At 31.6% G+C, this 15451-nt stretch overlaps 1 protein-coding gene across 1 annotated transcript; it reads left to right on the forward strand.

Annotated features, from left to right (window-relative positions):
* Nucleotides 1–6435: 6435 nt before the first annotated feature.
* Nucleotides 6436–7516, forward strand: LOC111284515 (transcription repressor OFP8-like). The gene has a single exon (XM_089763258.1). It carries the CDS (start codon nucleotides 6482–6484, stop codon nucleotides 7445–7447), a length of 966 nt encoding a protein of 321 aa, XP_089619384.1. The 5' UTR covers nucleotides 6436–6481; the 3' UTR covers nucleotides 7448–7516.
* Nucleotides 7517–15451: the final 7935 nt, after the last annotated feature.

The raw sequence follows: 15451 nt of genomic DNA on the forward strand, positions 1-15451 counted from the left end.
TCACGTTTCTCAGCACTAGTCGTTCCAGAATGAATTTTGTCCATTGATTCTCATCATTTGATCATAATATACAGGTTATGTTGATCAGTCTATCACCATATTCATCTCTTGATCACATTATCTTTTTAGATCATATTAAGCAATCCATCACCATGTTCAACATTTGGCCATCTCGTGTGTCATTTTTCAAGTTTCTGCCACCTCTTCATCATTTTTACCTTCGATCATTTTGGATTTCTTTTTAAAAGAATGCAAGAACCTTTTAAACACATATTCATTCATTCATTATCATTTCAATTCTTGACAAACACAATGCAATCATACATTTTTTCAATTTATTCTAAGGATGTGCGAATAAAAGAGCACAATGTGCATTGAAAAAAAGGTAATCAATGGGGAGTGAGTTTGGTACAAAAACAAACGAAAAAAGAAACAAGTTGGATGTGTACCATTGGGACAAACGGTATATCCAAACAATGAATATTCGAACAATTCTAAACATTAATCTATGATTTTTTTAAAAAAACTCATCGAAATCATTTTGAACTCATCAAACTTTGCCCCAACTTTGGAGGATCTTTAGATACTTTGATCTTTTATATATTTGACCTATTCATCCAACTTTCAGCTAAGAGATTTATCTACCCCAAATTACTCTTTCGGGTTTTTAATTTTAGTATTTCTTTTTATCTTTTTTTTTTCTTATTCTCTCTCTTTTTTTTTCTTTTTTTTTCATTTTTCATTTTTTCTCTTTTTCTTGTTTTTTCATCCATTTTTTCTTTCCCTTTTCAAAATTTTTTCATCCTTTTTTTTTTTCATCTTTCATCTATTGTTAATATCTCTCACACATTAATCTCTAGAGTAATATAGCATGATTTTATTATTCCATCATGAGCACGTCTTTGCCCAACATATGATCATTCAATTCGAGTATTTACACTTGATCTAAATGAACATTTCAAGATTGTAATGTAGGACATGGTGAGGGGTCATAAAAGAAATGGATAAAATAGGCTCAAAACATGTGTTTAAAGGGTTCAAAACCAAATGATCATTTACCTCATTTCGTATTATTTCACTACTTCATCGACTTCATTCTTTACAAAAAAATTCCTCTTACTTTGCCCTAAATCATGTGTGACATTTATTCTCTTTCCATCTTTGAGACCTTTTGTAATCTTTTATCTTTTTCTTTTACAAAAATTACCCCCTAGTGTGGAGGGTGATCCTTGGTTATGGTTTTTTAAATATGATCATAATATGTTCAAAGGGGTAGCAATGAATGGTCTTTCGAATGATAAAAGAAAGATGACTATTTTTCATCTCAAAAGTGAATGCTTTCTTTAAAGATCATCTGTTGAATAAAAACAAGCTCATGGATCTTCATAAAAGATTGCATCTTCAAGACATATCCATCTCATGTCTGTCAGTAACTTTTTTTTTCAAATAATCTCCTCAAATCAATGTGAATGAGTTCTTAAAATTAAATCTCAGAATTATTATTAGCATAATTATCTAAATATTCATCGTTTGGAGTTAAAAAATGAGAATGAAAAATTATGAAAGGTGACAAAGAATGGAACAGTGATTGAATAAAAGAGAAAATATAATGAAATGCATTAACCTTACTTTTTATTAAAATGATAACCAATGAAATCCTATTGCATAAAAAAAATCCTAACATTACTTTAAAAGAAATTTTAAAATGACACGTATCTTCCAACCAACTTTGATATCCTTATCTAAAATCATGCCCCTATGCAATCAAGTGAAGAATTTTTATTGACATCTTGCCCCTCTGATTCGTTGAAACTCACTAAGCTTTTTTGGATCAAACTTTACATTTTATGTTTAAAAGCAGGGCAAGTCTCAATAGAATGACCCACATTTTCATTATGATAATCGCACGTCGCATTAGCATCATACCATTTTGGATAGAGTGTCTTTAACGATTCAAAATAACGAAAGATACCAAGTTATTTTTGATCACTTTTGAGAATAACTTAATGTAAGTCATGGGGATAGGATCAATATATGCCATTTTTTTATTATCTCGATATCTTCTTAAACCCATTTCTTGGTTGTTAAGCCTTAAAGCTGATGCAGGTACTTCAAGGGCTGACTGTGAATAAGTTGATTGTGGATATGGTTGGTAAGGTGAGATATTATTCACAACAGGATAGTACGGAGAATTAGCTTATGGTGGATAAGGTTGATAACCCCTGAATTGTTTATCAAAGCTCACGACTTGAGTTTCTGCCTCTTTTTTCTCTTGCGTCTTCTTGGTTTCTCTTCCTTTCAACTTATCATTTTTAATGACATTCTCAATGATTTCATTTGAGATTACCATGTCGATAAAATTCTTCATGACATTCCCTATCATCTTTTTATAATAAGAAGATTTCAAAGTACTGATGAATAATACCGTAGTTTTTTTCTTCGTTAACGAAGGCTGCACTTGAGAGGCTATGTCCTTCTATCTCTAGGCATATTCTTTAAATGATTCAGTCAGTTTTTTTTCATATTCTATAAAGAAAGATGATCAGGGGCCAAGTCTATAATATATCGGTACTTATTAATAAAGGCATGGGTTATATCGCTTCAAGAACGAATATGGGTCATGTCCAGCTAGACATACCATCTAGCAGCAGAGCCCATAAAGTTATCTTGGAATACATGCATCAATAGCTTTTCATTATTAGCATAGATAGTCATTTTTTGATAGTACATGGTAATATGAGTTTTCAGACACTTTATACCATTATACTTATTAAACTCTGGTACTTTAAATTTTGGAAGAATTATCACATCTGAGATTAAACAGAACCCAGTAGCATCCACTGAATCATAAGAACCAATGCTTTTTATGGCTCGTAACCTCTCATCTAACAAGTTCATCTTCTGTTTAGCTTTTGAGGCTTCTAAAGTCTCATTCTCTTTTGGGCCTCAGCTTTTTTTTTTTTTGGATCATCCAAATTAGGGACTGGTATTGGTTCTACTATCTTTTCAACAAAGACATGATTTACATAACTTTGATACTGTCATTGATTTAAAGTTGATGACATTTCAGGATATGTGTACCCTACAGAATAGATAAACTGCTGTAGTGGTAGACCTTATGTAGGTTGGATTTGATGTGACCCAAAATCAAGAGGATACAGTGGGTTATTTTCCTCTTGTGAGAGATGATCTTATTGGTTGGTATTCTCTTTTACACTCTTTCCCTTATTTAACTTGTTTAAAGCCTCCAAAATCCTATTCAACTTTTCTTCTAACTTCTCTTGAGCTTTCTCTATCCTTTCGAGATGATTAAAATTTTCGCTTTTCATTTGTCTGATTCGAGCTTTTGTATTGTATTGGTGAGTGAGGTTGCTTGGTGGAGCTATCTTTGAACCTTTAGCATCACAGTTATGATTTAAAATATCATGCTATGCTTTATGTATGATACGTTGATGCATGAATGAAATGTATATTTTTATGGATGAAATCTAATATGAAAATGATGCAGATACACAATGTTACATATGACAATAAAAATGATGCATGACATGATAATGCAAATAAACAAAGTCAAACAATCAACACAACTTGTCCCTTCTTATGTCTTAGTTTTGAGGTATTACTATCATTGGGTAAGAAGGGCTGTATCTTAGGGTTGGCCACTTAAGTATACACTATATGCTGGGTTAGACGATTTTGACCACTAAATGTTCTCAAATTATTTCTTACATCATCGTCCATCATAGACTAATAAAGTAATCTAAACCTCATCCATCACAGGCTACTAATGGACAAGATTTAATTTGAGTGAGAGTATTTCGTTAATCACTGAGAAGCATTAGAACCTCACGAAAGTATAGGTACTTTACTCCATCCTAAAAAGATTAAACTCGGGTATAGAGCTCATGTTATGCATATGCATATGAATGACATAGTTTGTAATATAAATAAATAAAATGAATGAAAAAGAAAGAAATTACAAAGAATTTAATTTTATTAGGCTTTTTGGATAATACGAATTTATGTGCTAGCTTGACTCTTAGCTATCTCTAGTGAAGTCACCAAACTGTCATAACGTCTAGATATGGGGATATATCGCTAAACATTGACTTAAGACGTTACCACCAATCTTTTTTATTTAGGTGCGATTGGTCACCTGACTGAATTCACCCTTAAAGAAAAATTTTAAGTTTGACTTAAGTATCTTTAAAAAGTAGATTCAATATCTGCAAAACCAAAACTAGATCTGAGAGTATAGTTACGTGTGAGAAATGTTATAGCACCCCCACAACGCCCATCAAAAGATGGTACTAGCTCAATTTTATGTTATCCATTAAGCTTTAAAAATTTTATCAAATAATTAATTATTAAAAATTATTCTTAATTGACTCCAATATTTTTGACAAAAAATTAAGAAAATTTTCTCACCTCAAGAGAATGCAAGAAAACTATTGTTCTACTTGTAGAGGCTCCATTGTCGGATTATCTAACATTAAAAAATTTTCAAGAAAAGAAAAGAAAAAAAATAAAATAATAAAAAAAGAGGAATATTGATTCGACTTTTGATATAAATCCTTTTCTTTTCATTTTATAAGAAAAAAAACTAATTATTTTTGTACAAGAAAAATTGATACTTTCAACTTTTTCTAAAAATATTTTTCTTGGTAATTTTTATTTTTTAAGAAAAATTGGTACTTTTAATATTTTCTCAAAATGCTTTTTTTTAAAATTTTAATTTCAAGAAAAATTGATACTTTCAACTTTTCCTCAAAATGCTTTTGGAAATTTTTATTTTAGAAATTTTATTTTTAAAGAAAATTGATACTTTCAACTTTTCCTAAAAATATTTTTAAAAAATTTTTGTTGTCAAGAAAAATTGATACTTTCAACTTTTCTTTTAAAAATATTTTTCTTCAAGTTTTATTTTTAAGAAAAATTGGTACTTCCAACTTTTTCTCAAGAAATGTTTTTTTTGAAAATTTTATTTTCAAGAAAAATTGATACTTTCAACTTTTCTTTTAAAAATATATTTTTTTAATTTTTATGTTTAGAGGAAATTGATACATTCAACTTTCCTTCAAAAAATATTTTTTTTTCAAATTTTCATTTTAAAGAGATCATTAAAAATTAAATGATGTTTAATTAAATAAATAACTTATTTTAATTTAGTCATTAAATAAATAAGAGAAAAAATAATCAATAAATAAATAATAAAACTAAATGAAAAAGAAAGAAAGGAAAAAGGAAAAAAAAAAACCTTTGGCGTGGCTCGGCTTGAGGCACAAAGAGCGACTCAGAGGTGCAGCTTGGTGGCTCAGTTTGTGGCTTGGCTCGACTAGAGCCAGGCAGGGATGTGGGTTGCTGGTTCGGATCACCCGTTTGAAAACATGCGGATCCTCTGGGATTAGTAAGGCCAAAACGACGTTATTTTCAATGGGTATATAAGGCTAATTCTCAACCTTTTCAGCAGAATTTTTCTTTCTCCTCTCTCTCTTCCCTCTTCTTTCCTCTCCCTCTCTCTATCCGGATGAACACCGGTTGAATCTTCATCGGATTCTGGAAAGCGTCGTCGGAATCGGGTTGTCGCTAAAAGTTCTTCAAAAAATTCAACTTTCACTGGAATCATCATCGGATTTTGGAATTCCTTACCAAAAAATTCAAATGGCATCGAAAATTAATGAAAACTGAAAAATTTGCAGAAATTTTCCAGGAAAAAAAAATTCAAAGAAAAATCCTAAAATTGCCTCTGACACCTTTAGAAATTTTTTTGAATTTTGCCTTCTATATTTTTGTGTGTTCCCCTCTAGTTTGTTCATGGGTTGTATTTATAGAGAACACTCGACAGAGTTTCTAATCAATTAGGAATTCCTTTTCAATCGGATTTTTACATTATCAGAAACTCTAAAAACTATCCTGTAGAGATTGAAACTAATTGTAATTCTGTCAGTGCAATTTGCAATCTTTTTTTTTTTTTTTTTGACTAATAAAATAAATAATAAAAATTCAAAATAAAAACAAGAATAAAATAATAATAATAGTAAAACAAACAAACAGTTGGGCATATCACTTGAATCCCATTGAATCGGGTTTTATTAGTTTAGACTCAGACCCTATTGAATCAAGCCCAATAAACTTGAGCTCGGACCAATTAAAGTGTCTAGAACTAATGAAACTTTTAGTTGGAACAATTTAAACTTACAAATTTAAAAATTAATGGACATGAGAAAAGTTGCAGGGTGTGACTTAATAAAAAAATGTCTTCTACTTAACCAAAAAATTTCCATAATAAGAACAAAGAAATGGACGAAAAACACAGGAAAGTTTTCACCATACAACTCATTAAATTATTATTATTATTATTATTATAAGAATCAATTCCAATTTCGGTTTCTCATGTATTTATATAAGTTTTCTTTCTTCATTCATTACCGCCACTCTCTCTTCAAGAAAAAAAAAAAAAACCCAAATTCTCTCTCTGGAAATGGAAAATCGATTCAAGCTACGAATCTCTAGCATGTTTCGATCCTCGTTTGGTTCCTGCCGAACCCGGAACATCTCGGACGTTATTGAAAAAGCCGTTTTCTCACCTCAAAACCACAACAACTTCCACTTGATCGAGTCATCGTCGTCATCGCCACCTAAGGCTCGACCCTTCCCTTCCATTTGTAAACCCAGATGCCCTGAATCAACCCAAGGCCCCATCAGTCATGATTGTATCATGATTACTCCTAGAGAAACTCTCCCAAGACGTAAAGTGTCTGCTCGTTACCCTTCTTTTCTAGTCTCAGCCGCTGATTTTGACGGCCGCCAGTGTCCTCCTACTTCCCCTATAGCGCCTTTGAGCCTGTTCTCTGACTGCAAAGACTTTGGTTTCTATGAGAGAAAGAATAGCTTGGCCAGACATAAGAAGACAAAAATGAAGAATAACAAAAAGGTTCATGTTAAAAGCAAGAATTTGTCTTCTGCTACCACATTTTTCAGCTTACCTTCTCAAGAAAGTGCTACTTATAATAATAATAATAATAATTATAATTATAATTACAGAATGTGGTGGTTTAGCAGTGAAGATGCAACCGAGACTATTTTCTCTTCAAGGACTCCTTCGTCGGATTCATCTGATTCTCGCCGGAAACATTTTAATTACAGGAAAACGTGCAACACTCGTCGGAGAAGAGCTAAGAACAGGAGCTATGACATGGGGGTTTTACCTTTGGAAGGAACCAATAAAGTCAAAGACAGCTTTGCTGTGGTGAAAAGTTCTAGTGATCCCTACAATGATTTCAGGACATCAATGATGGAGATGATCGTTGAGAGACAGATATTTGCAGCTAAGGATCTCGAGCAACTATTGCAGTGTTTCCTGTCACTGAACTCTCATCATCATCATAGGATTATTGTTGAGGTTTTTACAGAGATTTGGGGGACCTTATTCTCTAAGTGGTCTTGAAATGTAGAAGACGAAGAAATCTGTTAACATTGCTTGGTTTGTCTTTGTTTATTTTACTGCAGGTTCTTAAGAAATGTAGTAGTTTTAATTAGAAATTAGAGTTCCAACTGATCTGAATTAACATTGTTAATCAATGTGATAAGCTTTGATCCATATTATCCAAAACATTTTGTGGTTTTTTTGTCTGTTTGTTTGTCTCTTGTACTTGTAGCCGTAGCTGGCTTAATTGATTTGTTTCGATGAAAACCCTAAAGTGGAAAATTTCTTAAAATTAAGCAGGGATTGGGTTGGTTTGTTTGCCTTTCCAATGACATATTTCTGCAGGGGAGAACCGTTACCGAAAAGATGATAGGCCATAAAGAAGGGGAGAGGAGAAGAGAGGAGAAGGGAGGAAAAGCTGGAAAAGGAATGGAAAAACGAGAAAAATTTTGTGGCATGCAGTCTCATTTTTTTGTTCTTTTGAAAAGACAGGATTTTTGGAATGCTCAAACTTTTTGAGCAAGGAAGCATAGACTTCCCTTGGATTCAACTTGAAAAGGATTTAAAGGAAAATGAAATAATCGTTTGATTTGGAAGAAGATGGGTTAGAATGACACCAAAAAAGTTGCAAATCCCAGTCATCGCTGTCGGACTTTTTGAAAAAAGCTTCTTTTTAAACAATTTACAAATTGCAGCAAAAGAATAGAAGAAAAAGGAAAATCCCCTAACATTATTTTTTTTATTCTCAATTTCTCATCTGTAGTTATATTTTTTTTAACAATACTGTATGTACATTATCTACACAATAATAATAGTTTAAAAAACTATTTGCTTTGCCTGCCTTAGTTTAAAAATCTCCGTTAAGAAAGTAGTATTATTAAAATTTAAATACCAACTTATCCAAATCGATGATTAATTATATTATTATGGGTAAGAAAGATTCCTTTACCCAGGATAATGCTGATATTCCTATAATTTATAGCTTTTTCATCACTATAATGATAATTAATTTTTTATATTAATTATCATTATAAAAATTAATAATTAAGACAATAATTATTAATATATATATATATATATATTTGAACTAAGTTATATTTCATGTTGCGGTGGATCTAATTCGGTGATTTGATTTATATGTATTTATATTATAAAATTAAAAAAAATTTTAATATCTGTGCATCAAAATGAACTCAAAAAATTAAAAGGGTAAAACATTTATGGCATGCACAAAAGTGATTAAATCGTTTGTTTTAAATCTTTGATTTCCTCATCAACGTCTTTCGTCAAATAAAGGAATCGTACACTGACATGTCTTTATAAAATATGGCATCTTTATATATAATTAATTAAATTAATATTGCCTTTTATACTTTTGGATCACAGGTTGGTACCTTTACTTAATTAAAATTCAAATATAATTATACTTTTTGCCACCAAAAAATTTAACCCTTTTTTTTTTTTTTTTTTTATGAACAATTAACACTTATTAAACATAAAAGCGTCTGACAACAAAATTACAACAAGCTGAATGGCCAAAGATGCTTGCAGCCATCAATCTTTATGAACCCTTAATTCTATCCAACTAGAGAATAATTGGACCATCAAATCATTTAGCCAAAGCTTGCCATTTTCGATTTTGAATGATATTAAATTATGTTTGACATGATGCCTAGAGACAAAACTAATTAAATTGATGACATGAAAATTAATTATTGGTTTGCCAAAACAGACAAAAATGTTGCCACTTAAATTTTAAAGTACATCTCTATGTTTTATTGTGTTATTACCTAATTAATTAATTAATTAATTAATTCAATATATTTTATGCAATTCATTTTTGTTTCCATTATGTAGATAAAGAAGCAAGAAAAAACCAGCATATCCCACCACCCTAACGCTAAATAGATACCATTTTGTTTTGTTTTTTGCAGTGTAATATCTTTCCAAAATTTTCAAGACTTTTCAAAATTAAAGAAATTTTGTCCCCATGTAAAACCTCCGACAAATAATCACAAAATACCAACAAACTATTCTTTTTTCTTTTGAATAGAACCAAGAAACTATTAAGTCAAGCACATTAAGGATGATTTTTAAAATAATCTTTGTCGATTATAATACCCTAAACTTTATAGATTAAAAACGACACAACCCAATGGACTGAGAAAGAGTGAAAAGCAGACAGAAAGGTTATTGCGGAAAGGAAAAACCTGCTGGGGTTTACAATAATGTGAGCCCGCAGATATCTGTTTTCCTTCCATATGTGGGGGACAATTCGATCGATGTGCCCCTTTTTGTTTTTTTACTGTCTGTCTCTTAGGCTTGAAAGCTATGTAACATTGCATATATAAGATCATGAGAAAAGAAATTAAGAGGTAGGTTGGGTTACTTTCTCTTATATATCCATATATATATATATATATATCATGCATATATGAGCACCGGCATTCTTTTACATGCATTCCCTTCCCTCCCCCAACGTATTTAAATTTAGCAACAGATTTTGCAGCACAGATTGCCAAAGACATATCCTTATTTGGATTACAATTTAAAATAAAGTCAGATTTCGGCGGTGACTTTGCCTTTCCTCATTGGGTTAACCACCTAGCATTCTCATTAATGGTAGCATTTTCTTGGTTCTTGAGCCCCTTCCCCAAGCCCAAACAAAAATCAACCCCTCTCTTTCTCTCTGTTTTTAAAATTTTAAATAATCAATAATTCACCTGGGCTTGCATGGTTTTTAAGCCCGTAGCTGTCAATACATAGCTAAAAGCTTTAGGCCAGGCTTTTGATGATGGTTGGGACCCATCGATAAATTGGTGTAGCCCTTTAACCTTAGCTAAGCCCGTCCTATGTTTTAGGTTATGTTTCTTTACTTTCTCGGCTCCTTTCTGTCTGACATTACTTGTAGAAGATGGAATAATCCAAAATGAGGCAAATTAAACCATAATGAAAAATGTTTTGAATGTTGACACATTACTACATTAGGAACAAAAGAATCATTTGAGAATGAGTACGTTCTCGTATTTGGCTTAATGTTTTCCGAAGTATGGTACTAAATTCAGTTTTCAAGTCCATGCTGGAATAAGAATCGAATTTGAATGTTATTTTTTATCCTCCATGAAAACAGAGAACTTAGGAACTAAACAACAGTAAACAGCACAAAGAAATTTCAGACTAATTCAGATTAGCTAAATTACAGCTTGAAAGTACTAATTGATGGAAACTTTGTTCCAAAAAGTTCTATTTTTGAAAACCATATGTTCAATTAATCTTTCCAATACTTAGATGAATTTGAGCAATGAATAATTACTATGATCTTCTTAAAAAAAAATTCTAATTACCACTAATTACACGTTACATAGGTAATAGAAGGGATTTTTTTTTTGTTATAAAGAGATTGAAATTTAAATGATAAAAAAATGTAAATGATGAAAATTAAATCTTAATTTTGTAAAAATTTATTTCTTAAAAGAAATGGATGAATCATTTAGATTAAGTATTGAATTTTAAAACTGATTTTATTTTAGTGACTAGGTGTACAATTCTCATTTCTTGTTTGAAGTTTGGGGCAACAATGCAAGCAGCTGATGTTATGTCCTTGATTGGTAGAAGAATATAGGAGATAAGTTGAGAAGAAGAGACTGGAGAGAAGGCGCAGCAGTTTTGACGAAGAAGAAAGAAGGGTCCAAAACTAGTCTTGAAATTAAAGGAAGGCTAGAGACTTGAGAGAGCAGGCTAGGCATAGACCACAAAGACTAGTTCCAACCCTAATTTAGACTACGTGGGCAACGGTCTACATCTACTAGATTAGACCTCTTTTTCCCCAGTCTCGATCACATCACTACATTCTCTTTTCTGCAAAATGGATGGAGACAGCCAGCCAGCCAGCCAAGTAAGTTAAACTACTTGTCCTTTTTTAACCTTTTTGTTAGAGTACTGTAGAAAAGATCTTAACGTAATACACAGTCATATCCTTAACGCATTCGATTAAGGTGACATCTAGAATATTGACTTTCAACTATTCTGCTCTGCCCCTACGTACCAAATATATATATTAGTTAATTATATATGGAATTTTGATGTGTCTGCGGCCAACAGGCCTTACAGCTTTGATTAATGCTTGGCAAGTTTAACTTGAATGACCCTCTAATCCAAAGCTTTAAACTTGGGCCTGGTTAGCTGCTCTCTTGCTAGTAATTAACGTCCCAATCAAGAAATCATATATATTTCGGTTGTGGTTAATGCTAATCCCAAATCCCAATCAATGAAGTACCTCTATTCTAGACTCAAGTGTAAGGCTAAGGCATGAACTTTCTCATTCTTTTTAAATAAGATTAAGGTATCTCATATTTTATTTGAATTTAATCCTTTTGCCACATACTCATTATTCTTAATTATCTTGATGTATTTAACAATTTTATTATTAACGTGTTTCACACAAGGATCAAACCTAGATTGATATGTAAATAAAGTTTTTTTTATCAATGGGACTAATCCTTTATTGGCCGAATTTTTTAATCTTTCAATTTAATGGTTTTTTTTTTATTTTTTATAAATGCATGCTACATTAATTTCTTTAAAAAAAAAAATCCATGCATTTGTTTGTTTAAATCTATTTTTTCTAATTTTGAAAATTTGTAAAAAATATTACCACAATTAGGAAGGCTAACTTTTACTGTTTTATTTTTATATAATAACCTGAGTTCTCAATTTCTTTAGGGTAGTATGTATATGATTTATCAAGATTTATGGCCCCATGTATTGGGTCATTGACTTGTATGTAAGATATTAGGATTCTTTTTTTGGGCACATAAGAGGCTGTAGTCTAAGAATAGAAAAAAAGAATTATAAATATTAAAATTTGGATTACAGACCTGTTTAATGATATTTTGTAAAAATAATTATATAAACTAATTGAATTAAGTTTCGAATTCAATATTAAGACTCTTTCTAATGTCATAACGTCTAGATCCGGGGATCTATCGCTAGACATTAATTTTTAGGAGTCGCCACCAATCTTTTTTATCTAGGTGCGATTGGTCACCTAAAGAATCTGTCCTTTCAGAGGACACCTAAGCTTAAGGGTCCCTAAAAGAATAGGTTCAAGTCTGCTAACCAGAACAGGGTTCGGGAGTTCGATTACGTGTGAGGAAGGTTATAACACCCTCACAACGCCCATCAAAAGATGGTACCAGCTTAAATTTGTGTTATCCAAAAGCCTTAAAATTTTACAAAGTAATTAATTATTGAAAATTTTTCTCAATTGACTCTAATACTTTTAGTAAAAAATTGAAAAAATTTCCTCATCTCAAGAGTATGCAAGAAAAACTACTGTTTCACTTACAGAAGCTCCGTCGTTGGATTATTTAAAGAAAAAAACAAAATCAAAATTAAGATAGAAAGGAAGGAAAGAATGATTTTTTTTTGTGTGAGAAAAATTGATACTTTCAACTTTTCCCCAAAAATATTTTTTTGGAAATTTCGATTTTCAAGGAAAATTGATACTTTCAACTTTTCCTCAAAAATCTTTTTTTTTTTTGAAAATTTATTTTTAAAGAAAATTGATACTTTCAACTTTTCCCTAAAAATATTTTTTTGGAAATTTTGATTTTCAAGGAAAATTGATACTTTCAACTTTTCCTCAAAAATTCCTTTTTTTTTGAAAATTTATTTTTAAGGAAAATTGATACTTTCAACTTTTCCCTAAAAATATTTTTTTGGAAATTTTGATTTTTCTTTAAAGAAAATAGAATAATAAAAAAAGTGAAAATAAATAAAAATAAAAAAAATTAAAGAAAAGTAAAACAAAAATAAAAATAAGATAAAGAAAAAACATTAAATAAATTTAATCTAATAAATAAAAATAAATAAAGATAAAACAAATAAAAAAAAAACCTGGAGCGGCTCGGATCGCGGCTCGGCTCGGCTCAAGGAAGAGAAACGGCTTGGAGGAGCGACTTGGGAAGCTCGGCTCGGCTCGACTTGGCTCGGAGTGGGGCTGGCACGCGCGGGTCAGGAAGCGGGTCGACGCCCGGGTCGGATCGGGTTCGGCAAAACGCGCGGATCCTCTGGGTTACTTAAGGCCAAAACGACGTCGTTTTGAGAGGGTATAAAAGGTACTTCCCTCTATTTTTCGGCAGAACGCTCCTCCCCTCTCTCTCTCTCTTCTTCCCTTTTTCTCTGCCTTCTCTCTAAAAGCTGCAGAACTCCGGTGGAAATTTCACCAGATTTTGGAAAAAGTCACCGGAATCTGGAAATTTCATCGGAAGTTGGCCGGATGATCACCGGTTTCTGAGATTCTTCACCGGAAACTAGGCAGGTCGTCGAAACTTCAAGTTGGCCGAAATTTTCATCGAAAAATTCAAACTTCACCGGAATTTTCGTCGGAATCTGGAAATTTCCCAGAAATTCCCAGAAAAAAAAATAAAAAAAATTCCAAAATTTTTTTGATGATTCATGGAACTCTCCTAACCCTTTTCTTAGCCTTCTATACTCTTCTCTACGCCTTTTCCTCTCAAATCAGTAGCTCTGGCTTCTATTTTCTGTGTGTTCTTCATCTGTTCCAGGAGGGTGCATTTTATATGGGTTGATCAGGAGTTCCTGATCAATCCCAATTTCTCCTTGGACGGGGATTCAATCTTTGAATCCAATTGGACTCTTTTGATTGAATCCCCACTCCTAGTAGGATTCTTTAACATTTAATCTTAGCCATCAAAAAAAGAGAAAAAAAAAATAATACTATCAGATAATCAAACAAAATCAGATGGATGAATAAAATAAAATTAACAGATAATTAAAATATAAAATAAGATAAATCCAAAAATATTTACCAGAAAAAAATGATAATGATAATAATAATGATAACATAATAATAACAAATATAACTATATAAATAAAATACATATAAATATTAACAGAAAAAAAATAAATATATATATTAATACACAATAATAATAATAATAAATAATAAAATACATAAAATACAAAAGAAAGAAAAAAAATAATAAAAATAATACCAGATAGAAATTGAATTGGGGTTACCTTTTTTGGGCCAGGCCCAATTGATCTGGGCTTGGACCCAATTGGGTGTCTACAGCTGCCCCTCTTTGCACATTTTTTGTGAAACAAAAATTACGCAAAGACGTAGACACCTAATCAAGACTTAACTCAACATTATCATTTTTTTTGTTTTTTTGTGTTTTTTGTGTTTTTTGTTTTGTTTTTTGTTCTTTTTTTTTGTTTTTGTTTTTTTATTTTTGTTTTTTTGTTTTTTTTTTACCAAAGCTTCTCTAAACAGAGGCTCAACGACTTTGAGAAACATAAATTGCTCCTCTAAACAGAGGCACCACGACTTTGAAAAGTAAATTGCTCCTTTAAACAGAGGCACCACGATTTTGAAAGTAAATTGCTCCTCTAAACAGAGGCACCATGACTTTGAAAAAGTAAATTGCTCCTCTAAACAGAGGCACCACGACTTTGAAAAGTAAATTGCTCCTCTAAACAGAGGCACCACGACTTTGGAAAGTAAATTGCTCCTCTAAACAGAGGCACCACGACTTTGAAATGTAAATTGGTCATTGACAATCATGTCCGAAGGAGTTGAAAGTTGTGTTTGAAGAAATTTCAGGAGATTATGCCCAAAGGTCTTATAAATCAACCCTGATACCAAAAGACATCCTATTTCAAGGATTAGGAACTTACCTGACAAGTTTCTTCTCAAACTTGTAAAATATCTTTATATCTGTCTTTCCATGTGGGATGTTAGAACACCCTTGCTTATTGGATTTATACACTATACTTTCTTGAAAGTAGTGTATGCTATGCAAATATACATGAATTTCAATGCATGCTATGCAAATGTTGGCCAATTAATTCCTGTTTAATGTATGGTACTCAAGTTTCTCAAGCTCTTTTCTTAGGCATCAAGCCCTTTGATTCTTCAGAGATCCAATTACACTGTTCTTCTAAGATCAAACCAGTGTAGCTCTCAATTGTCTTTTCCACTCGCATTCTTCTTTGTTC

Source organism: Durio zibethinus, chromosome 6, assembly GCF_047325235.1.
Source record: "Durio zibethinus cultivar Kanyao isolate XHJ-2024 chromosome 6, ASM4732523v1, whole genome shotgun sequence".
NCBI classification, from domain to species: Eukaryota; Viridiplantae; Streptophyta; class Magnoliopsida; order Malvales; family Malvaceae; genus Durio; species Durio zibethinus.